General features: G+C 37.2%; 2 protein-coding genes across 2 annotated transcripts in view; one reads left to right on the plus strand and one right to left on the minus strand.

The window, feature by feature from the left end:
• LOC109048004 (rap guanine nucleotide exchange factor 3-like) overlaps positions 1–2,284 on the plus strand; it is a 29,952-nt gene extending 27,668 nt beyond the window's left edge. Inside the window, exons 23-28 of the mRNA XM_042713479.1 lie at positions 484–534; positions 618–705; positions 814–878; positions 967–1,021; positions 1,161–1,232; positions 1,349–2,284. Of these exons, the coding sequence (XP_042569413.1) occupies positions 484–534; positions 618–705; positions 814–878; positions 967–1,021; positions 1,161–1,232; positions 1,349–1,467 (450 nt within the window). The 3' untranslated portion in view covers positions 1,468–2,284. The remainder of the gene's footprint in view (positions 1–483; positions 535–617; positions 706–813; positions 879–966; positions 1,022–1,160; positions 1,233–1,348) is intronic.
• Positions 2,285–2,469: 185 nt separating this feature from the next.
• Positions 2,470–25,861, minus strand: part of LOC109048350 (integrin alpha-5-like) — a 49,250-nt gene continuing 25,858 nt past the window's right edge. The window contains exons 15-32 of the mRNA XM_042713982.1: positions 25,671–25,784; positions 24,106–24,161; positions 23,469–23,509; positions 23,296–23,396; positions 22,830–22,893; positions 21,155–21,292; positions 18,501–18,568; positions 16,815–16,962; positions 13,631–13,723; positions 12,231–12,310; positions 11,705–11,785; positions 11,468–11,573; positions 10,510–10,668; positions 8,844–8,939; positions 5,798–5,911; positions 5,059–5,160; positions 4,820–4,942; positions 2,470–4,650 (exon numbers count right to left, since the gene is read on the minus strand). Coding sequence (XP_042569916.1) covers positions 4,570–4,650; positions 4,820–4,942; positions 5,059–5,160; positions 5,798–5,911; positions 8,844–8,939; positions 10,510–10,668; positions 11,468–11,573; positions 11,705–11,785; positions 12,231–12,310; positions 13,631–13,723; positions 16,815–16,962; positions 18,501–18,568; positions 21,155–21,292; positions 22,830–22,893; positions 23,296–23,396; positions 23,469–23,509; positions 24,106–24,161; positions 25,671–25,784 — 1,765 coding nt within the window. The 3' untranslated portion in view covers positions 2,470–4,569. The remainder of the gene's footprint in view (positions 4,651–4,819; positions 4,943–5,058; positions 5,161–5,797; positions 5,912–8,843; positions 8,940–10,509; positions 10,669–11,467; positions 11,574–11,704; positions 11,786–12,230; positions 12,311–13,630; positions 13,724–16,814; positions 16,963–18,500; positions 18,569–21,154; positions 21,293–22,829; positions 22,894–23,295; positions 23,397–23,468; positions 23,510–24,105; positions 24,162–25,670; positions 25,785–25,861) is intronic.

Below are 25,861 nucleotides of genomic sequence, written 5' to 3' on the forward strand. Positions count from 1 at the left end.
TGATTGCTTGTATCATCGCAAAATGTAAACTATATTATCAGCCAGCTCTAATCTGCTAAATGTGACTATAAGGCATGAAGATATTATAAACATTAAAGAAATAATTCACCCAAGAATTTAAATTTGCTTTAAAATTACTCACACTAAGGCCATCGCAATGTAGATGAGTTTGTTTCTTCATCAGAACAGATTTGATTAAATTTAACATTATATCACTTGCTCACTAATGGATCCTCTGCAGTTGTCCAGAGTCCAAAAAGCTGATAGAAACATCACAATAATCCACACGACTCCAGTTCATCAATTAAAGTTTGACAACAACAAAACTATCATTAAGGCATTTTAACTTTAAACCGTCACTTCTTGTCAAAATACCAGTCTATAATCTAGATTAATGCTACATTTTGGGTTAACTATTGATTTAACATCATGATTTTCTGTAAAGCTGCTGTGTATATAAATAAATTTGACTTGACTTGACAGAGACTTCCAAACAAAACCAAGAGGATCTACTGTGCATATGAAAGACTGATGGTAAGAGCAAATATCTGGTTGCTTTTTACGGGGATTTGTTATGTCTAGGTACTGTATGAGAAGTAATCATCTCTTTGTTGTAGGATCCATCCCGTAACCACAGGGCCTACAGACTAGCTGTAGCCAAACTCAGCCCTCCATACATTCCCTTCATGCCTCTACTGCTTAAAGGTACAGTTTACTACTGAATCCAGTTGACATTATTTACTATTTATGTCATGATTTGGTGGATATAAGTTTAATCAGCTTAATCTATCACTTATTTATTTGTCTGTGTAGATATGACATTTATCCATGAGGGAAACAAGAACTACACTGACAAACTGGTCAACTTTGAGAAAATGGTGCGAGTGTGATTTTAAATGTCGCATTAAATTGAAACTCTACACCATAGACAACACATTTAATATGTGCTTTTTACCCTACTTTCAGCGCATGATTGCCAGAACAGTGAAGACAGTTCGACAGTGTCGAAGTCAACCTTACGGTATGGCTTCCCTTAGTGGTGTGGATCACAGGAAACCAAAGTGTTAACGCTGTAGAATTTCATTTTCTTGTCCTTCGTTGAGTTTAGACAAATTGAATTCGGCAATTAAGAGATATTCTGCTTTTTTGTGCTTTTGCAGTGCCTTCGTCTCCACAGAAAGGCTTGACAGAAAGAATGTTCTCGGATTCCCAAGCTATTCGATTATCAACATGTATGTTATTCTTTCTTTTTCTTCAATACGATATATAATGCGAAAACGTGGAATAAATCAGCATGAGTGTGTCGTTGCAATTCAGCATTGATGTTTCACTCGCTCGAATCTTGTAGATTCAGACCAGTCCTTGACCATGCGCAGTGCAGCCAAAATAAGACATTACATCCAGAACCTCAAAGTGATCGACAATCAGAAGAAACTGACGCAGCTCTCCAGAGCCATAGAGCGCTGAGCCGCCGCAAGACTGCCTTTCTTCAGCCCATCCTGCTCCATATTGGAGAACAAAAGCGACTGATGGAATCCATGATCACCCTGTGTGTGATTAATTGGTGTAAATTCTCACAACTGTCATCAGTCAGTGCTGCGTGGACTGTGCAAAGCCGAGCACTGGCTGGGAAAATGCTGACAAGGGACAATTTCATTTTGATGCCTTATCAGAAGTGTTCTGATCCGTCTGCTGTGACTAATATGTGCCGTATCTGACACACTACACCATGAGCAAAGAATTTCACTTCAGTGCTGCTGGCATTAACTGTTAAAAATGTATACCATAACAATGTTGATTTTGATTACAGCTCTGTATCTCTTCGCCACGTTCTGTCTGTACAAGCAACATTGGCTTGGGCTGTTTTTAGAAGCATGATGTGGTGTAAAGAAGTTGTTTTAGGGACAAAAACCTGAACAGTGTGTCCGTAAATAAACATTATATAGACATTTTGACTGACAGTTGACTCTAGTTCATTGAATTATTGAAAATTAATGCACATAAATGCAGTGATTTTTAATAAATCAATGGTCTATCAGCACCTTATTTAACAGTATTCTGGCCTGTTTTGAATATAACCTTTGAATTTCATTGTGAGCAAGCACTGGAGAACAACATTGTTACTAGCTGCTGTATATAAAAGCCAAATACTACTAAGCTAAACCAGTTAAATATGATGAAAAGAGCACAGTTTTTTAGAATTTATATATAAAAGTATATACCTTATGCATTTTTTTTTTTTTTGTATTAATGAAGTGTTTATTTTTATATAAATAAATTATTGAACATCTGTGGTGCGAATTTTTTTTTTTTTTTTTTTTTTTTTTTTTTTTTTTTTTTTTTTTTTGGTTTAAAATTATTTATCCACTTAGTATCTCTCATTCCAATTTTTTCTCCAAATTATTTTTCCTAAGCATGCTAAATGATCGAAAAAGGAAAAACAATTCAACCATAACTTGTAAAAAAAAAAAAAAAAAAAAAACTGAAAGATTTATTTTAAAATGCAAACTGTAAATACAAATAATTACTTGAACATCCCTCTGATTCTCCCCAATATGGGGCGATGAAATACGTCAGATCAGTATCAGCTGAAAATTAAAATAATCTCCTCACCAAACATATTTACAACTTGAAACAAAATCATAAACGGGGATTTGGGGCAGTTAAAATAAAAATAATAATAATGAAGACACACCCATGGGTTTCCTCCCGCTTAAAATACAAAAATCTCAAAACTAAAATCGAACTTTTGGAGGAATGAATTATTTGTACAATACATTACTAAGGATTCAAGTGGAGTCTGTGTCAGTTATTTGATTTTGTACCAATTCAAATAACCACATTTAATTAGTAAACCATGACAGACAGACAAATCATGTCTTAAATGACATATTTCAATTTGACAAAAGATTATTGGACCTTTTTGGCAATTGAGTCATGTTTCTGTATTTTTTAGACTACAGCATTACACTGCTTTTTAAATTATTTAAACATCTGGGCTAATTTCAACCCTCAAACTGGGTGTTGTCTTCAAACAATCCTTATTTCTGAGAACTTCACTAAAATAAAGTATTAATATGCACATGACAAAAAAAAAAAAAAAAAAAAACAATATTGCACTTCCATACAGATTTCCTACACATCCCACAGTTCCAGCTGCTTTCCCTTTCTAGGTGGCTCGGTTAAACAGGAGTTTCACGATGGGTGATTGTAGTTACTTCCTGTCTGATTCGGCCACTTCAGCACCATGATGTACGGAGGCATTTCTACACTGACTGTGGCAATCCATAAAACCAAAAAAAACTCATATCTTCACATCCAAATGCACACAAGCAGATGATCACAAAGACACACATACAAAACAAGAAGTATACAGGTGTATTTCAAACATTCAGTCCCTGGATGAGGCCTGCTGCCTTGGAAGAGGTTTGCTTTCAGTCTGCGAGTCAGTTCATTTTACACTGACAAACAGACTTTGCGGAAATCTTCTTCCAAACCCACAGTGGTTCTCTGTTCACCCACAGAAATTCGGAGGGATGACCCTTCCGCTCTTTGACCCAATAGTCTGTAAGCGTAACGGCAAAGCACAGCTCTGCTTCAAGGCATCGGCGAGGTTTCATAGACTCGGCGCGGATCCAGTTGAGTCCCAGATGACTTTTAAGGCAACGTTGTCACTTGTTACTACTAAGATAACAGGACAGAAATGGCTGACATTCAGTAGGGAAGAACGATCGCCTTCCGCGAAGGATCCTGACAATGTTTTCCGCAGAAATGAGTCACTCGATCCTTTCCGCGGCATCACCTGAGAGCGAAACCAACCTGGCTTGGTTTCCTCGAAAGACACAAAGCAAAAACATCTCATCTGAAGTGAAAACCCATTCTACTAGAAACCACAAAACAAAAAAATCTTCATAAAAAGAAAAAGGAAAAGGACAGCAGGAAAGTGGAGATGATGGTCCACGGTGAGGTATCCAACTACCTCATTCTCACTCTCAAAGCACAATAAATGAGCAAAACCTGTATCAATATCTTTGGTTGGTTGTGAAATACTGCATATAAGATTTGTTTTGGTGTAAACCTACATGCTAAAAATGTAAAATGCTATACTGCAGATGCTGTTTATCCATCTGAAACACATGAGCAGCTGCGGACTAAGTAGAAAAAACTCAGTGAAAATGTTAAAACTCTTAATATTAGTGCAGATTGTGTCGGTCTTGGGCAAAATCCGTAGATTTGCTGCCATTTTTTCCTTTAGCAGGTTGCCCGGCAAGACAAGTGATCCTGAGCTTTGGTTAAGATCTGTTTGTGAGTGGTAGGCTATAGGTGGTGGTTAAAAATCGAAACCCACATCAAGGAAAAACGATAACATAAAATAAACATTCATTTGGCTTTAAGTCCTCAGGGTCTCGTGATCTAGTGCAGTACAGTGAAGATCCAGTGATCTTTCCTCCGTATTCCTTTACTGCAGTTTAGTCTTTCTTTGTTTTTGGGGTTTTTTTAAACAGCAAGTAACCTCTCTTTGGATGGCCTCTGGTTAAGAACATTCTTCGGGACGTGTTTTCTGAATGTTTAGGCCTCAGATGCAGCCTGAGGTTTGAGCTGGGCTTTTTCCATGGCTGTGCCGTACGGCGTTCTCTTGAAGAAGCCGAGCTACAGGAACCAAGAAGAGAAGGAGACAATTAGTAACAAGCTACTAAGTTATGATTAGCTACTAGTTACATTACTGATGGTTGCAAACTTGTTTCATGACTAGCTTCATGATTAGCTAGCCCAACTAGATTATCAAGCCTGACTAGAAATCAAAACTGGAGACACTGACCTTGTAGAGGACGTAGATCAGCAGTGCGAGCAGTAGAAGACCGGCCAGAATAGCCAGAATGATGATCCACAGAGGAACAGCATACGTACTGTCTGGCTTATTCCAGACCACAGGAGTGACCATCTACAGGTAACAGACAGAAGATGAAGATCAGTGGATGAATTAACTAATACAAACCAACTAGATTATGTCTAGTGATGAACATGAATTAGATTAGATGAGTAAAGTATGAGGCTTACCTTTTTAGCACCACTAGGAGTCACTTTTGGCAAAATGGCATATGGCATCTTTTCCACTTTGTAACTAGCAAGGCACTCCAAAATAAAGGTTTTATAAGGATTCTGCAAATAAAGCATAAAAAACACATCTAGAACATCAATAACAGAAAGAAGGATCAAAAGAAGTTTAATAAATAACATGTAAAACTGGCTGTGCATTAGAATGTGACTGGTAGTTCTGAACTGAATAGGCTTTCTATGTAACAATCTCACATGCATCCAGATGGGGGCAGTATTGTTCCACTGAATCCCAGTGTTTCAGTCCGGCTTTGCTACTCACAAAACCCCTCTGACATTCCAGTCTGCTGAGCTCTCAGAATTTCTCCTAATGTATTTTCAATGCACTCACTTATAAGCTTTGTATTGGCTAGAACTGCAGAGAGCATGTAAGGCGTCTCTCAAAAGAGCTCCTGTTTGGAGATATCATCTGACTCTCTTTAACATACTGTACATGAACGGACATTTACAAACTCTGTTAGCTCACTTAGTAGTGACCACGCCACACACAGCCACGCTTTTTTATAATTAATCAGTGTAATCATGAGACAGACAGGTCAGCAAGCTTTTTTATTTAAGACTTTGGAATCTGAATTTTGGCTGTATGAAAGCTTGTACAAGCCACGCTTTGCATTTATTACAGTACTAGTAATAATCTAGAGACGACAGCTTTGGACTGCTGGCACCAAGGTTTTCTGCTCACCTCCATGAATGTTTCTGCCCAGATTCGTGAGCGAACATGCAGTATGGCACTAGTCCCTCTCTCCAGCAGGCCAACGTTACACTTTAGAGTCCAGCAATCCACACTGGAGCAAGACTAAGACATCAAAAAAACAGAAAACAGAGAGAGAGTTAATAATGATCAGTTTAAAGAATCAACCTAATGAAATTTACAGAAGTATTTCATCACACTGCATGTCAGCACCTCCCATAACTCATTACAAACCCTTCATAACAGCAGTCATTTAAATAAATAACACTGAAATGTTACAATTCTTTAAACAAACACAGAGCATGTGAATTAAATTTCCAGGCAGAAATGAATAAAATCAGCATAACAGCATGCCTGCTTGTCATGTGGGACACAAGCGTTAATTAAAAACCCCAAAATAATTATGAATGTGAAGATCCGGATGGAGAGATGGGGCCATGAGACAGACATTCACGTCATGAGCCAACGGCGATGACAAAAGACCTAATGTTAACGTCTTGGGCATCAACTGCTTCAAATTAGTGGGAGATCACTGGTAGAGTCACAGGACTGTAAAATCTTGCCTACAGTTGCCTAAAGCCAAATTCCGACCATCTGACGCAATAACATTTAGCTCACTGGTTTTTTACAAGCTGTACATTACCACATACATCATCGGATCCCTGTACATTCGTTTCATTAGGAGACCACTTCAACATTTGGAATTTGCACACACACACACACATTTATATTAGTGCTGTCAAATGAACAATCACAATTAACAAAAAAAAAAACAAACACACACAATTAATATATATATATATATATATATATATATATATATATATATATATATATATATATATATATATATATATATATATATATATATATACACACACACACACACACACACACACACACACATACACACAACTAAATGTTTTTGTTTAAATTTTAAGAAAAAATATATTTATGTATTTTTTATAAGCAAAAAAATAATGACTATCATACATTTTTTACCATGATTTACAGAAGACACCCACTAAAATGTCATTCAGTGTAACAAAAGTACATATATCAAACAATCTTGTCAGGCATACTTAGAACCAAAATTACATGTCAGAATAAGTCTGTTTTTTTCTAATTTTTACATAAATATGTTACGTTGAATGATAGAACATTTCACCCATATTTTCATGTTATTTTCACAAAAGTTACTTGAAACATTACAGCAGACACTACTTTAACTTGTGTTTTTGGTTTCTTATCAATTTAATTAGATATGGAAACTAAAATAGTCTAATTTAAATATAAAATTAAAAATTGGATTTATTTATAATACATGTTTTAATGTAAATACTCATTAAACATTATGTGCTCATTAAATATTCATTAAATATTACTGAATGATATCTGAATGGTTAAAACAAAAAAACTATTTGCCAATAATATAATATAATATAATATAATATAATATAATATAATATAATATAATATAATATAATATAATATAATATAATATAATATAATATACTTGATTAATTTTGCATCAAGTAAATTTTTATCTTGTAGTATACCAGCTTTTTATCATCTTATCCAAACCTAAGTTGGCATCCTATAACACATCTTCACTGTTCACTAAGTCGTGTGAACAAAGACTCCTGTTCTCCCTCATAAAAATAAGCACAAGGGAGCAGGCCAAGGAAATAAATGGGCCTCTAGGAACACGTCATCAGGCAAGAGATGATAAATGTGGACGACTGAACACAATAGGCGACAAAGCCCTCTTTCATTTGGTCAGGTACAGAGCAAGCTACCTACAGCTGGACGACACAATCAGCTGCTGTCTGAGAGAAGTGCTAGCTGAAGCGGTTAATGACGCAGAGAAGAACGGGAAATTAGAGGGTAGAGCAAGGACATTTCAGCAGACCCATCACTTTGGAGAGTAATGAGGTCATTAATGTTCTATCACATGGTCACGCACATATGCAAGCACACAAAAATAAACATACACACACACACACACACACATATACACCTAAACCAACCAAGCAAAACATCTTTAATGGCAGCCAATCAGTCACAGCAGATCTTTGACCCTGTATGACTTGACCTTCTGAGTTACTACACTAGTGAACGAAAGGTCTTATTCCATCAGAGGTCGTGAGAATGCTGAATTAGATGTGTTTGTTCAACATTTGCATTTTACCCAAAGCAAATGACTCATGTTGACCTTCCAGGACTCAGTAAATGCGTTCCAAAACCTAGTGAGCAGCCTATCTAGACCGTTTTTAATGCATCATCAGCAGGCAAGGCATTCTGGATGCAAAGCCTGTTCCAAAAGGTACAAATCATAATTATTCAGTTTTGGCCAAATTCAAAGGCAGCATTGTGTGTGTCTTTCAAGGTGAATGTAATCCCAGAATGCATTTATGTCAAATTTTTACCACCATTTTGGATTATAACTCAATTTAATTCAACTTTTTCAATCCCCCTGAGAAACTTTTCATTCATTCTGAAACTTTTGCGTTCCCACAAGAAGCTTTGTTTGCTCACAAAAGCTTGAAATATAGTTTAATATAATTTCTGTTACCAGTTTTGTATTTGCTCACAAAAGTTTCTCAGGGGAACACAAAACTTTTGTAAAAAAGTGCAAAAGCAATGATATATAGCTTTTCCTCCCATATTATTTACATCACCGGTTTTTGAAACATAATTCAAAACTTTCTTGGAAGAACACTTTCACCTTCTTGTGAGTGAAAGCAAAAGCATTGACCTAGGCTGCTTTAAGACGGTCTCTCAGCATGGCCGAGTTGGTGTTAACAGTCTGACCATCTGAAAAGTGACCAAAACCACTCTAAAACCAGCCAACAGACCAGTTTATGCTAGTTTAAAATGTTTTAGCAGGGTTTTTCACTTTGCTGCCTAAATCACTCACTTATGAGGTTTTATTTCATTTGTCCCTATGTAGGCAGCTTATTAAATCCCAGAACAGAGCAAATGTTTCGTTGTGTGTTTTGACTTTCTTTCTTTCTTCACTTTAAAGAAATCTCACCAGATTGGTCAGCTGAGACAGCTCGCCCTTGTGCGTTTCCCTCTTCTCAATGTGGTGTTCTCGTACAGGAGGCTGCTCGGTAGAAGACTGCTGGAGCTACAGAGAGAGAGAGAAGAAAAGGGAAGAGGACATGAAGTGGAAACTCACCACCCTTTTGGACATTGTGGACTCTGACATCACAGTTCAGTCTGTACTGACGCCCTCTGACTCAACACAGACATTCAGCCGTGAGCTCAACAGGAAGGATACATCATGTGGGACACAAGGGGCATTTTGCAACAGATGTCCGAATTTTACTCAACTTCTCCATTGTGCAGAGCCATACACTCCTCAAAACCAAGAAACACGCCCTAAACGGCATGAGAAACTGAACAAACAACCACTTGGGGGAGAAATTCTGCACAATCCCAGATGCAATAGCAGTTTTGTGTTACGAATCATCCAGATTTGGTGAGGGTGTCCATCAGATGGCCCAAAAGAGAGAGACGGAGGTATACAAACCACTGTGACTTACAGAATAATCAATAGATTTTATAAGATTCATTATTCTTTTATAACACATGACCCACACTTTTTTCTTATCATTTGTATAACCCTAGAGTGAGACAGAGAAAGATACTGTAGGGGGGTCTTTCAAAAAGAGCTCTGATTGAGCTGATGGCTGTGTTTACATAGACAGCAATGGGACGTGAAGCACGAAGGGAAGCAGAGATAGATGAGATGATCAAAGGCTGGTTTAAGGCCCTTGGGTGGGACTATATGAGTGACAGGGTGGGCTCTAAGAAAGTACATATTAGGTAATATGGATGGATGGGTGGTGTGTGCATGTGTTGGGCATATGTATGTAACTGTACGGGACAAACTGGGTGTTACTGACAGCGCATGTCCCTTAAGTTTAAATTTAGCTTGTCATCCACAAGCTCTGCTGCTTTTAATGATGTTCATGATGTTCTGATGCACATCTGTTCTCTCCTCAGATGACTGCGTGTGACTCTCTAATGTCTTATGTGTGCCCATCTCTAATGTCTTAAAGGGATACTCCACCCCAAAATGAAAATTTCATTTTGGGGTGGAGTATCCCTTTAACAGCAGAAATTACTATAGTTTCACATCCCTATAAGAATACATAATATATATATTTATATAAATAATGTAATAATAAATAATTTAATAATGTAATAATTTATATAAATAATGTAATAATTTTTACAGTTTAATACAATGACTTTATTTGAATGAAAATTAGCATTAGCAAAATACTGCTAATACAAATACTACAAATAAAAACATGGAATAAAAACACTTAAAAAATTATATATATGATGGATGGATGGATGGATGGATGGATGAATGAGATGGATGGATGGATGGATGGATGGATGGATGGATGGATGGATGGATGGATGGATGGATGGATGGATGGTTGGATGGATGGATGGATGGATGGATGGATGGATGGATGGATGGATGGATGAATGGATGGATGTTTCATATTTCATTATGGGTGAAATATGACCCAGGCAAGTTCACCCATAAATGGTGCTTTAAAAGAAAAGCCTGACAGATCAAAGTTGAGACCATAATGACAGAAAGCACCCAAGTCTTAATTTTGTCAGTTCATACGCTGTTTAAATCTCTGCCCTGCAGTTAACCCACAGCTTCTTACCTTGAGGTTCAAGGGGTTGACTATGTTGTGGGTGGTGCAGTTAACAGGGCCCTCCGTCGTGACCTCCACCGGGTAAATGAACCTGTTGCTTTGAAGCCTCATGGGGCATTTGAGCTGCAGTAGAGTGTGACTGATGCGGCTCGGCCCGTTGTTCACCAACTGAGAAAGAGAAATGGACAGAGAAAGAGAGATATGAGTCAAGTTTATGTTATGTCATAATCCTCTCAACCTCTTCAGTTTAAAAACAAGGTTGCTGCTTTGTCATTTTCACGATTACATAATATGCCATCACAACCACAAGATTAAGTTGTGCTGCTAAAGCAACTCCACAGGTGTTTCTGTACTTTCTGGTCATCATAAAAGCATGGCTTGATGCCTTGTGCTATTTCAGGACCTCTGTGTAGCTTTTGGAAATTCTCCATGACAACCTCTCCATGTGCAAGTTTTACGTGAGTCATCAGCAAAACCCTAGCAGAATGTATGTGTCATATTAAAAAAACCAAACTGCAAGCAGCAATTAGAGGAACTGACTGACATGAAATGGACTCAGTGACCTGTGTGTTCATTTCATAAAATTAAATTAAATTAAAATAAGTTAAAAAGGTCTCTGATTGTACAATTACAAATTGCATACAAACACGTTTTCAATGAAGAAACAACTCTTGACTGTCTATGGTGTTGCATTGACAGTCTATTTTACTTTTGCTTGTAAAGAGATTAAATATGAATTAAATAATTTTTTTTTTTTTTAACAAGCAGTTCATGAAAATGTCTCTAGCTTAAAAAAGCAGACAGGGCTAACATTTAAAACACTGCAAATGTAACTGCTAGTTGCTAGGCAAAACCATACATCCCATAATTACACCACAGGAATAGATAGCTTTAACTATGGATTCCTATCAGTGACAGTCCTCTCTGACTTCAAGTCCAACTGAACAACTCAAAACAAGGTCTTCACCTCGTAAGTGTGCTGGACGGAGGGTCCGACATCCTGTTCAACCATCACATTCTTGGTCAACTTCCAGTTCGGTGGAGGAAAGAAGATCTTGTCTGGTCGGGAGACACTGTAAAATGAGAGATAAAGAGAGACAGGAAAATGAAAAAGCGAAGGAACAGGACGAGCTTCCTAGTGAGAGTTCCAGAAGAGCTGTGGTCTTGTGAAGTGCTTATAAATGGGTTCTCCATGTGAACTCACCCCTGCAGAATAACATCTGATCGGACCACCACCTCCAACTTGTAAGGGACCACTTCACTCTGGGAGTTATTCTCATTCTTACTGCAGATGGAGAGATGGAGAGCTTATTAAAGAGCATACTAAAGCCTCTTTAAAGGCACGTGCATGAAATATCAGGGATCATAATAGTCTCTCTTATAATTAAAAATGTATATGATGGCCAATATGAAATACATATTTAAATAAATAAATAATTCAATTTTGTATAGGCAATCATATATATTTTTTCTTTATATAAGATTTCCTTTTTATATATTTCTTTATATATTTCTTATTTATAAATAAAGGAAAAAAAATCCCAATTCAAACAATGACGTTTTCTATGCAAAAGTACTAAACAGTTATTAATGTTTGCTACAGTATAGTTTAATTGTCTATAGATAGTGTGAATGTTTATTTTTAAAGACACTTAAGTAGAACAAAACAAAAAAAAAAACAAAACACAAAAACAAATTTAAGCTGTGTGCATTGGTTTCAAGTTTCATACCTACGTATCTGAAGGTCAAACTGCACAAATTTGTGTGTGTCCTTGAGACGTGGTACTGTGAATCGCAGTCCAGCCCATAACTGAAAATAAAACAAATTATTTAAAATAAATGCAAAATGACAAACACCCCCAAAATGACAGAAATGCAAGCAATTTCTCATAAAGGAGTCAACAATATTAGCAATGCCACAATACTGAATTTCAGCTTTCCAAGAATTACACAAGAGAACTCTCTGCAACACACAAATCCCCCATAATGCACTACCATAGCAACGGAATGGATGTTGAGGTTGGTGGAATGTTCCTTTCCTGTATTCCATCCAAAAAACACAAGTGGAAACACTAAAATGTATCCTCTCTCATTCATCTCAGTCATGTTTAGGTGCACTGTCAAAAGCACTCCACTTTGTTAATGCCCTAAAATGCTAAAGTCCCCTACGCAACCCCAGGCTGCATGGGAGTTCCAGCCTCCCTTTTATATTTGTGGTTTTATGCTCCCACCACATGCACACAAACTCTAGCAATAAGACTCCATACGAGCAGCTCTCATTTTCCCTCAACTCCGTGTGTGAGAATTCGGGTGTGGGTGTCCATGCATGTGTGCGTGGGGGTGGGTGTGACTTCTGAATTTCTCATTGCATGAGATACAATTACATATACAGGCCAGTTGTTACGAGGAACATCTTTGGTGGTCCTGGAATCCAAAAATAATGAGCTAAAATAGCGTTAATAATAAAATTGCTGAATAAAACACCTAGATAACCTGCCCTGAACTAATGAGAGCGGCATTGCATTGACTAAAGAAAGAAACAGGGTCTGGAAAGACATAGACGGAACAGTTTGAACAGGCACCCAATTATATTCCATCTCTGCAGCCAAAGGTCCCTCCACCTCCACACAGTGGCATTTTAGAGAGGGGAACTCCACTCTCTAAAGGGGTACAGCCAAAATGACTGTCACTTCCTGCATCACTGATGGGGACTTCCTGCTTGTCCAAAATCCAAAACAGCCCTCAAAAAAACCCCCAGACAACACTACGAGCTGACTAACATTTTTCCAGGCATTGGTGAATACTGGGAAAGGATAACTGGATAATCATAACTTGTTTTATAGAGACTGCACACACAAAAAGCAATTTCTAGTCAATGAAAAATGTAAGAGTTGAGCAAAACTATAACTACATATACTATAACAGTAGATCAATAGATCAGCAGATAGAGACTCACGATAGAAATGTACTTTCCATGACTTCATAAGATTCTACTCATTTCCATTACTCTTCAAATCATAATCATAATTGGATCATAATCATAATTTTTTAAATTCTCAAAAATGCTAGAAAAGCAGTAAGATTTAACTGCACATGATAAAAGTGTGTGTGGAGAGTGTTAGGTGCTTACGCTGGTGCCTGATTTCATGGGGTTTCCCAGGTCACAGCTGAGGTAGCGGGTCTGATTTTCCGTCTCATAACTGCAGGTCAGTTGGGCCAGGCTCTGTCCAGAGAAACAGATAAACAGACCAGTAAATTTCAGGAAACACACACACACAGAATGATAACTCATACCCCTGACTCATGTCTTGACCTGCTCAGACCAGTTGTGGTACTATTGCTGAATGCTACATTTTTGATCTAAATGTTCCTTACACAGTGTTATGGTTCAAAATAAGCAATTCATTAAAAGAAAAGTTAATCCTTTGTGATTCCCAAGATCCTCTTGCAAGGGACCTTCTTCTTAAAATATAAAGTATTCTATAGATTTTCTTATATAAAGACTGATTTAGATTGTATAAGGAAAATATATTATAAGTCAAATAAAAGCAAAAATATTATTCTAAACGATTAAACTAATACAAATAAATTGTAAAAAAGCGATGCAATCGAAGGGATGTCAACGATTAATCGATGATCGATTAATTGTCGATAAGCGATGCAATCGATTAAGGCTGTCGATGGTCGGTTAACCGATTTAATGTTGGGCTGCGCGCGGCTCATGCGCAGAACACGTGCGAGCGGCTGTGAGTGACGGTGACGGTATATAAAAGCATCAGCATTCATTCACAATGTACAAATTAAGCTTTTAATGTGATTTAAACTTTAAAGTACATTAAAATAGAAACAACAAAAAAGCTATTCAACATAAAAAGCAATAGAAATGTAGTAACTAAGTCATTTCATCAGATAATAGTTTCATATCATGCGCTTTGCAGGGCTGCGGGACACAGTGACAGGACAGATAGTAACGTTATTCATTCCTACAACTTGTTAATTCGTTCCTGTGACTTATTGATTTGTGGCAATTGTCCATTTTTCATTAATTTTGTTCCCTAAGTAGCTCATGATTTAAGTGAAATAAGGAAACAAAATAAATCGAACGAATTCTTAATTCATGAAATATTTAATTTCCCTTCATGTTTACCAAAGTAAGAGATGCGAAAACAGTTATTAAAAGTGAAATATAATAAAATAAACCTGCGAAATTAGAGGGTTAGACTGTGAAGATTTAGGAAAAGAAACAATGCCTATATGTTACTGAATTTGTGGAAATTCGTGACCCAACCGGCAAACCAGAACAAAGCCGCGTATAAAGGCTATGGCTCGAGCGGCATCCAGAAGCATGCTCGCGATCTAACATTTTCCTATTATTCCTCTAATAAACAAAGCTTTTATACCACACTTGTCATAGCCAGAGCTTATAATTTGTAAATAAATAATTGCTGGATTCAAAACAGCGATTAATAGGCGCTGTGTGACCTACACAGACAATTACAGGAGCGTTCACTGATGTCACTAAACGGTGACGCCACAACAAGCATCGTTCACAAGTTTCTGCATGGACCTACAGTAAGTAGGGCAGAGGTTCTCAAGCCCTGGGACAAAATGGGATGCTTTAAGGAAAATGTATAGCCTATGCAGCCTAAGTAATAGGCCAACAACAAAAAATAACAATTTGTCTTCATAATTTTTTTTTTTTTTTTTTTTTTTATTTTAAATATGCTAAATATATCTGACTTAATTAAGATAACGGATTTAAAACCGAAGTGTGGCGGTGCTCCATAAGCTCACGGGGGAAAAAAAAAGAAAAAGGATGACAAGCATTCTGTTTGTTTGCTTTATTTTACAAGAGCAGAAACCTTCTGTTTTTATTGTGTGCGCACAAATGAAAGGAAAACACATTTGCGGAAAAGGTTTTGTTTTGTTTTTTTACCGGCTGCTTGAAAAGACGTTTTGTTTTTTCCGTTTATGTCTCAGCTGTTTTCGATCGCGCCGAAGCCTGCTGCACACGTATATTCTAGCGATTCAAACTTACATCGCAGCAGTCTGTTCATTATCAAAATAAAATAGTCAACTAAAACATTTAAAAGGTTACACTGTTCAGTTTAATAGACCGTAGTATACCGGCTCACTCTGCTGTTATGCCAATGACGTTTTTGCTCATATGAAGAGGATATTTTCCGTCTATATGCGAATGTGTGTAAAGTACATGCCTAGTTTACATTATAAATAATAGTTTTACATTAAAATGCATTGCGAATATGGAAACATTTGGATTTGTGCCGAATGAGACATGAGCAATAACCTCCAATCCGCGCTTGCTCGTCCTCGTATACACATGCACTGTCACGATCTGATGCACTGTAGCTATGCCGGATTTTTAAAAAACAAATAGGCCTAACGGAATGCAAAAATTTAAAATCTTGACATTTTCTAGGACAGAATCCAGCAGGATCAAATTAATGTTAGCAACATTGTGTTTTGGTGCAGCAGCGCCGATGGAAGAGGTTCACTTAATGTGCAGCGCAGCCACACGCGCGCCACAGTTACGTTTGGGATAATTTTATTTTAAATACCATAATTTCAGTTGAAAACATTGCAATTGTGTTTTAAAATACAACAACGAGCACCACAAAACCATTTAAAGAGGCGCGTTCAGCGGTCTCCGTGCAGGGAAACAGTCAACAAACTAAAATGACCTCAAACGTAGGCTATATGGCGCGCGCTGCTCTCTTCATTTTATCAAATGATCATAATCACATCTGTTCATTTTACAGTCCTGCTACTAGCATTTAATTCAGACTAAAACCCCTTTAATTCAAGTGAGAAAGCGTTTTGTGTGTGTGTGGCTTTTCCACATCCTGTCATGCCGGTGACTGCGTGCCTGCAATAGACGCATTTTGCAGCAATATGGTTAACGATTAATCGATTAATTGATCGTTAATTTAAACGACGATCGATCATGGAAATAACAAAAATAATACAAAAATATAATCAAGCAAAAATATTATTCTAATTGTTTATAGTAATACAAATATTTTGTAAAATCTAATATAATTTAAACACAAATTGATGTTTATTTCTTTTAAATTTCCATGGACCCCAAAACTACTACATTAATATACCGAACGCTGACAAGTTTAGCCTCACTACAGAATTTCTCATCACATGTCTCCATTAATGAAAAAAAACACGTCTTCTCTTGAGTATCAAAGTAACAGAACAAGGTCTTTCTCAGCTGAAATGCTGAACACATGTAGGAGTTAATGGTGTAATAGGCAGCACCTGGAGGGAGGGTCTCCATATCTCACCTCGTTATTCCGGGCTATTCCGCTGTAGTCGGCCTCTGGTGGCAAGACCACATACAATTCGGCTTCGTACGCTCCGCCTCCGTCGTTCTTTGCGTTTAAAGTCAGTGTCAGAGAGTTGTCATCGCCCATGTACACCTCCTTCCTGTCCCTGCGGAACCAAAAAGTGAACAAAACATAAAACTCTTCCATTGGTGGCTAATTTACTTTATATAGGGTCAAGAGCAAATTTACAAATTCTACTTTGACACAAACACTGTTTAAGTCAATGCATCAACAAACACCACTAACTGGCCTTTTAAAACCTGTGTAGTAGTTTTTATACTAGCTCTAAAGTATTAAGCACACAGGACATTGACCTAGCAGTAAAATGTCACTCAAATCTTTCCAACAGGAAGCGCTTCCTCCTGCATTGTACACACACTTCCTATTAAAAACCCCTAATTTCCATTGTAGCTATAAAGTTCAACATGCAACGACAAAGACTGTGAAACATTACGTATGGTTGCCTTTTTTCTATTCCTTCATGTTCCCTCCCCGCTTTCTTTTCTCTCTACATCTCAGACACAATGAGAAATTCCATGTGAGGGCCACACAGACGCTTCCAATTACCGCCTGGCCACGTAAAGCCATGCTGGGGAAGCGGCATGCACAGAATTCAAACGCTGGCACTCGGCTGGTGGGGGACTCGAACCTATGTGGAAGCCAGTACTAGCTGCACTTTCATAACAAACCCCCTCCAGATGGCACATATGAGGTTGGGTTCATGTCGCAAGGAGGTCATGATTTGCATTCAATGGTTACTCAAAATAAATACCACGATATTTCCAACAAATCAACACTGGTAAGTTCTAATAATCACTTGGAAATTATTTAATATAAAAGTGAATTTGACTGAAACCTGGACCTGGGAAGCAGATGTTGACAGCTGTACTAAAGAATAGCCATGCTGTCCGAGGCGTCCCTGTATAGTTGTCTAGATGTATTCTCACATTCTCTCCTATAGAATAACCCCTCCAGTGAATTTCCAAGACATACTATTCCCTCTGTTTGTTGGATGACGAAAAAATCCAAAGACTCAGTGGAGATAATTAATGCCCTCCATAGTTTCATAAATTTGTGACCTAAGAAAAATGCAACAAATCTGTATGGTTTTTGGTAAGGCATATTTTTGCAGTCAAAGAATACAACAAATCTGTGTATAAAAGAGAGAGAATATCTCACAGATTGTACAAATCAACTGCAGGGAATTGCAATTGTAACTGCAGGGAAAAGGGGGCCACAGTTTTCCAACCCCCACATTTTCCAAAATTATCTGCTTCATCAATGCAGTTTTTTTTTCCAGCCAACAAAAACAACCACCTCATACATACCCCCCCCCCCTTTTTTTCCACATTATATATACACACACATGTGTGTGTGTGTGTGACTCATCAAGTGTGTGTGTGTGTGTGTGTGTGTGTCACTAATCTCATCTGGGAACACTCTGTCCAGACTTTGTAAAAGCTGTGACTCATCACGTATATTTATCCAAATATCTAATCTAAACAGTAGCTGGAATAGCCATTACTCATTTTTTCGTACCTAAAATAGTTTAACTTCATACGTGACTTTGCTGAAAACTTTGCAACAAGCACACTAAACCCCAGGCTTTTATTTCTTCTTTGCATTCCTTGCTAATCATCTTACCCATGCACAGAGAGTTTCAGGTCAGGGACGCAGATGTTGTCCTCACCGCAGTCCAATAAAATCTGGGCCTAGAACACAAGCCAGAAAAACATTAAGGTAAATTACTGAGAGATTATAGTCATCAATTAGCAAAATTAAGCCAGACAGATCTACAGTTATATGCAAATGCAAAGACTTATTTTTTTCCAGATCTATTAATTTTTTCCATAATACTTTAAAAATGCAGTGCATGACAATAATGTTTTTAATTTTTGAATTAAAATGATTTTTTATAAATTGGTGGTAGGCTTAAATGTATTGAAAAGAAAAGCTTTAGAGATTTGACATGATACCCTATGATGAAGGATACCAGCTGCAGGCGCCATCGCCCTGATAAGCATATTTTTAGACACAGTTCCCAGAACCAGCATCCCAACTAAACATCTCAAGGCACTTCACACAGAAAAAAAAAAATCCAATAAACCTTTACACACTTACAAATTCCTATGAAATATCAACCCTACTTACACTATGAAACTACACAAACTCCTACGAAACAGCTTTTTCTAAAAATCCTAGCAAAGCACTCGTAAGATATTTGTAAACAGCAGACAGCATCGGCCGGCTGCTTTATAAACAGTGCATTCAGTTAGGTCAAGTATTAGTGCATGAACATGTGAATACTGACACCTAATACACCATCGTACAAAATTAATATAAACATTACCATTTACATGGGTAAACACTCCTCAGCCTAAAAAAGGCAAAGTTTCAGATTAGTAAACACTACTGAATTAATTCTGGTTTAAAGAGCAGATGTGTACAGGCTTCAAAAACATATAGAGCTCACTTGAAGGGATAAAGAGCTATGGTTGTACCCATATGGCTGTTCTATCTGCCACCAACATCCACATCAGAGGCTGCCGACCCTGAACCGCATGCTAGCTGCACGCAACACCACCCAACTCAACTATAACTATATATATATATATATATATATATCTCACATAATATAAAAAAAAAAAAAAAAACACACATCACATAAAGCACACACATTAATGAGAGATAATCTTTATACAATTTATGAAAGACTCTAAAACATAAAGAAACAGGGAAAGTGGTGCCGCGGCAATTGCTACCACCTGACACTGTATTTCCAACATGTGCGAGGATAACGCAACATGACGATGAGGATAAGAAAATAGAATAGGGAGATTAGAAAGGGCAAAGTGGCTTCCCTGTAATCAGCAGTTGCTGAGCTCTAATTACAATCGATAAGGGCAGCCAGCCCTTTCCATAGCTCTGTAAGAGGGTTGTTTGGGATCACTGGAGCAACCAAACAATTAGAAGCCCAAGCGGAGATAAAAGAGAGGGTCACATGTGCATATGTCCAAGTTGATCCCCAGCAAAACCACCATAAAGTGTTTACGGAAGTGTCAAGGTCTGAAAACAGCATGATTGGGTCAACAATTGGGAGGGTGTCAGGAGGGATCACTCACAACATTTATCAAAGGAGCTCCAAAACATCTACATCTACAGTCCCTTGAAAATAAAGACCATGTGTTTTTTTTTTTGCCCCACATTTATTAATTTATTCCACTAATTCTTAAAAAAGAAAGGTCTGTGAAAGTAAAACTATTCTTATTTTTTTATTGGAAAATAATTGAAATAATAATACAATTATTTTTTATTATTGTTATAATTTGCTTTAAATATTGTGTATATTTATGTAATATTTGTACTTATATGAAATATATTGTGTATTATATAATATATATTGTGTTGTTATTATTATTATTATTATTATTATGACTTAAACACGTATTTATATATTTATACGATATTATATAATTACATTTAAATAATATAAAAAACATTGTTAATAGTAATTATTTAATTTTTAATTGTTCAAAGATTATTGTTGATATTTTTAAATAGCTATACTCTATAAGAATATAAGTTACTTAAATAATAATAATAACAATGATAAGAATAATTTATTATTATGATTATTACTTTTTTGTTATTTAAAACAGTATGTTTTTGTTTTAAACAATATAAAACCAGTGTGAATACAAAAAGTACATTTCTAAAAACTTGGCACATGTGTTTTTTAAATGACTTTTAAATTAGAATTTAAAAAAAAAATGGACTTTTAAATGATTTTCCCTTCCTTTATAAAGAACACTCTCATTTATCATGAATAAAAGGGCTTCCACTTAGTTTTTTGGCTTAAATAAGCGAAAGTTTAGAAGATCGTTCCATCTGTAATGTTTCCAAGACCTCTGATTAGAATGATTCTGCATATGGTCAGTGCGGCCCATGTGTTCAGCACGGTCTTAATAACTACTGAGAGAAAACTACCACCCAAAAAGTTAAAGCTAAACAGATGGCATATGGCCCATGAGAACCCGCCAGAAAAAAAACAGAAATCTATTAACCCTCTATACTAACAAACACCTCTACAGAGGAGTCGTACACCGTACGTCGTTTGCCGTACACGCTACACATTTCCTTCATCTCTCAAATGGCTTTCCAGACAATTTGGAGAACATCCCAGATGTATGTTTTGAAAATCTCTTCATAAAGCAGCAGAAGAACCTACCGCTCCATGCAAAACCTCAGTTTGTTTAAATAAAGCATTGTGAGATATCTGCAGCATTAGATGTATGTACTTTCTGTTCGATGAGCTCTGCTGTTTGGTAGTTGAGGATGGGCCGCAAACCATATCTGTCTGCCGCGGCTTGAGGGTTCAGGCTGAAGTTGAGTGCAATGAAGATAGGTGACAGCTTATCCCTGAAGTCCTTCTCATCCTACACTCCAACAGAGAGGAAAACAGAGCGGGAGTTTGTGAGAAAGGTCAGAAAGCAGGACGAAATGATACTCTTAATCCCTTGCTGCATTTTTGGCGTCTATTGCCACACTTATCTTACTTATCTTCACTTTTAACACTTACTACGAAATGGAAAACTAACTCACTTAAATGATGCAGGTCATTTTTCCACCAACATACTCCAAATTCTAACCCAACAAAAACTTAATTCCTCATAAAACGCACATTGAACAATGAATATCTTCCAAATGCCATATTAAGACATAACGTTACACCATTTCAAGAGCACCTCATGGAATTTTTGAAATTTACCTTTCATGTAGTGTGTAACATAGATCTAAGTGAACAAAAACATCCTGCAAAGTTTGAAAAATATGACAGTGCACCGTATATAAGTTATTGTCTTTCAAAAGTAAGAGTCGACTCTGATTGAATCGTTAGAAGACCGAAGCTTTTTCTCTGACTAGATGACGTCAACTTGCAAGTTATTTGAATACGATACACCCACTAATTGCGCTCCAAGACGCCAGTGAAAAACTAGAAACATCATGGCGACGGACGAGAGACGCTGTGTTCTGAAGTGCGACTCAAAAGCAAACTTTTTTCATCTGCCCAAGGATGAGCATTTGAAGACTAAGTGGCGTACAATTCATATATACAACTGTACCACAGAAGTATAGTTCGAGCCTTGTGCTTTGTTCACGCCATTTTGAAGACGATTGCTTTACGAACTTAAATGCAATCAAACTTGGATTCGCGAGCGGCTGATATTGAAGGAAAGGTTCAGTTCCAAGTGTATTTGCATCAGCGTCCTCCTCCGTATCACAAACCTGTAAGTGTATGCAAGGTATTAATAATTGATGCTTTTACATTTTATGTAGCAGTTGGGTTTGTTGTGTAAGCACCGTTTAGCTTCTAGGTCTGACAACTGTATTGAGATATGTGAATTGTTTGTCGTTGTGTTGTCTGATCAGTATTTTAAAGTTGCAAATTGTTTCTGTGTAGTTGTAGCCCCAGAAATAACTATTACGTATGTTAATTTTTAAGTATGCTTTCTATCTTTCAAAGTACATATAATGTGTTTTCCAGGTAAAGCACAATATTACTGTCTTACTGAAGTCTAAAAATTCGCAGGGAACCTCGTTGTTCTAATTACTTTATTTAATAATAAAGAATGTAGTGTAGCACACAGACTTTATAATAATTGTGAAACTGCTGTTTATTGTGCTGCACTGGCAGTTACCAAGAGATGTGATTTCGACTGGTGCTCCTGTGAGTTTTTGTCTGTCGTTCTTCAAACATTACAGTAGACATATTTTGGTACAAACTGTATTGTTTAATCAGTTAGTCACGTTAACACTCGGCTAACGTATCCACCTAGTGCACAGTTTAGCAGCTTAACTTTAGCTATGGGCCCGCTTTGCAATAAGTGTTTTTGCATTTTATGGTATTATAAGAACGGATTGATTATATTACTGTTTATGTAAAGGTGCTTTGCAATGGTAGCGATGGCTAACTGGCTCACTGCAGACTTTGCCAATCCCAACAGGTTTGCACAGTGACCAGTCCTCTGCAGAGTAGCTTGGGAAGCTGGGGGTTGCTCTAACTTGCTTGGACGAATCTCTCAAATGACGTAATACGGCCCCCTATATGCTGAGAAAATTCAGACTGATCTTAGCTGAACCTTGTAGGGCACTAAACACATCTAAGGACACTTTAAAATACAATGACCTGCTCTTTAAGACATAACCCAAGTCACACATTTATACACTGTATATACTATTTAGCAGAGGTGCGACCAAGTCATTGTTTTGCAAGTCTCACGAAAGCCCTAATTCTTTGCATCGCAGTCCGAAGTCAAGTCATTGCAGTCAAAGTCGAGTCGCAAGTCATCATCGGCTCAAGTCCAGTCATACGCATACAACCCTGCTATTTAGTGCACCCTTAATGTCAAAAGTTTTGTAGGTAAAGCTGAAACAGCACTAGATCTCAAAGGTTCCCTTTGGCACAGTCAGAGTCCTCTGCAGGGCGGGAAGCTGGGTCTCTAAAAACTGAGCTCTCCGTACGGCCCCATACTGCCCATCCTAACATACAACACAAAACACTACAACACAAACACCCATCATCAGAGTGAAGCCTATTGAGTAGATCAGAACTTTGTGCTTTGGCAACAGTGAAGACTTCTTCCAAACATTTACTATTGAGTAGAACATAAAATCCTGATTAGATCAGAACTTTGTGCTTTGGCAACAGTGAAGACTTCTTCCAAACATTTAGTTTTTATTATTATCAAACAGCTGAAGAGAATGACTATAAAAAAGCCATAATGCTTTTGATGGAAAGGCGTGAGGGCATGAAAGAATTTGCATGCCGTTCAGATGTGTGTTGTGCACCTGTGCTCAGTTATCTGAGCGTGTGCACTAGGTGTTATTCTTTGCACATAGTCTAGGCCTCTAAATGCAGGGCATGTGGTGGTATCATTAGCCCAGGGGGGAATAGAGGGGACTCATTACTGAATAAATACATTGTAAAGGTTATGTATGGACAAAAAAAGCTTATGGATGGAATGGGAAACATGAAGGCTCTGTTAGATGCCAAAAAACATTTATTTTAGGTTGTGAGGGAAATTAATTAAAAATAAGTCCTAGAATAACTGTTAGCCACATTGCACGGTAGTTGTAGGTTATTGTTAGGGCATGACTAGTGTTCTGGGTGGTTGCTTATTTAAAAAGGAATACTATTTTAGATGACATTGGATCAATAGGTGGGTAAACAAGAGCAGATGTGGCTTACCGAGATGATTTGGTAGGTGCTTCCCATTGGCTGAGAGGCAAAAGCTCAGGTTGACACTGTAAGAAACAGAGCAGACAAATGAGATGAGAGATCAAGTGGATTTATTACAATGACGCATTAAAAACACATTGGTTGCATCTCTTTGGCTATGAAATATTTGCTATTATTGTTTCCTCAGGCTATAACGCTTGACAGCTTGAAGGAAGGATGACTCCTGTATAACGGATCACACAACACAGTTATGGATTATGTCTGTGCTGGAAACTGATGTAATATACAGCAGTGTTCAAAAGTTTCGGAAAAAGACATCTCTTACTTCACCAAGGCTGCATTTCTTTGATCAAAAATATAGTAAGAATAGCAATATTATGGAATCTTATTACAATTTTGAATATATTTTAAAATGTAATCTCGAGTCATTACTCCAGTCTTCAGTGTCATATGATCCTTCAGAAATCCTTCTAATATGCTGATTTGGTATTTTAGAAACATTTCTTCTTATTATGTTGAAAATGGTTGTTCTGATTAATATTTTGTGGAAAATAAATGAGGGTCCAACTAAAGGAAGCAAGAAAATAGAAAAAGTGCTGATCAAGAATATTTGAAAAGTTTGAAAGACAGTTTAAAAGAAACAATGAAAACATTTTAGAAAAGGTGAACAAGTTTCCAAAAAAGATGAAAAAATAACAAAAGAAAAGGAAGGATTTAAAAAAAAAAGAAATAAGATACAGAAGGGGAAGAGTGAAAGAAAAAAAAAAAGAAAAATCACAATCCAGGCTACATTTGACGTGCAATAAACAGTGTGTTCCCATGTGTGTGTGTAAGCCTCAGTATCCATCTGTGTGTGTGTGTGTGTGTGTGTGTGTGTGTGTGTGTGTGTGTGTGTGTGTGTGTGTGTGAGCTCACATGCATGTGCAGCTTAGTGCGTCCTGATGTTTCCCAGCTGTGTTCCACCACTAAACAATATCTCATTCAAAGCCACCACTAAACCCCTTTCTCTCTCTCACACTCTTTAATTTCTCCCAAAAGCCTCTGTGTCTAGGCAACTACTTGTAATCAACACATGCATATACAAACTTTCCCTGTAAAAAAAAAAAAAAGAGAACAGGCGGTGACACAGACATTTCACGTCAGAGAGAGACCAGTCCAGCGGAGTTTCCTTTCCCTCCACAGATGCATATTTCAATAATGCACGTCATGGAGGTGGGAAAAGGGCATTTCATGCTTTTCGCCACCTTCATGGCTCACTCTCAACCAACAGAGCATGTCCAAACCATTGGGAAAAGCCTTCACTGACAGCATAACTACACCCTTCCATATGTCCAGCCTGACATACAAAGCCTGACTGTGTATGTAATGAAGTAGCTTAATTTACTAAATTAGATTTTTTAAATTCCTACATAAGTGTACTTCAATGCCGTTTAATTATGTTAAATGTGAAAGATCAGGATCTTTTCTTATATTATTACATGTTTAGGATTTGGATAAACAGTCTAATAAAATATATTTACTGCTTTGAACCAGGAATGCAATAAATTCTGGCAGATACAAGATGGCAGACATACCAGGACACATGCAGGGTTTCGTTCCCACGGCTTATGGTGCAAACTTTCTCCTCAGGATTAATCATAGTTGGATAGACAGTCAAGGTGGCACTAGTGTTCACAATAGGACGAGATCTGGAAATGACATAACATCCAAAAGTATTTAGTCTGCACTCAAAGGCATTTTCAATAGCTTTATGATTAAAAATTAA

The sequence above is a fragment of the Cyprinus carpio genome, chromosome A23, assembly GCF_018340385.1.
Source record: "Cyprinus carpio isolate SPL01 chromosome A23, ASM1834038v1, whole genome shotgun sequence".
NCBI classification, from domain to species: domain Eukaryota; kingdom Metazoa; phylum Chordata; class Actinopteri; order Cypriniformes; family Cyprinidae; genus Cyprinus; species Cyprinus carpio.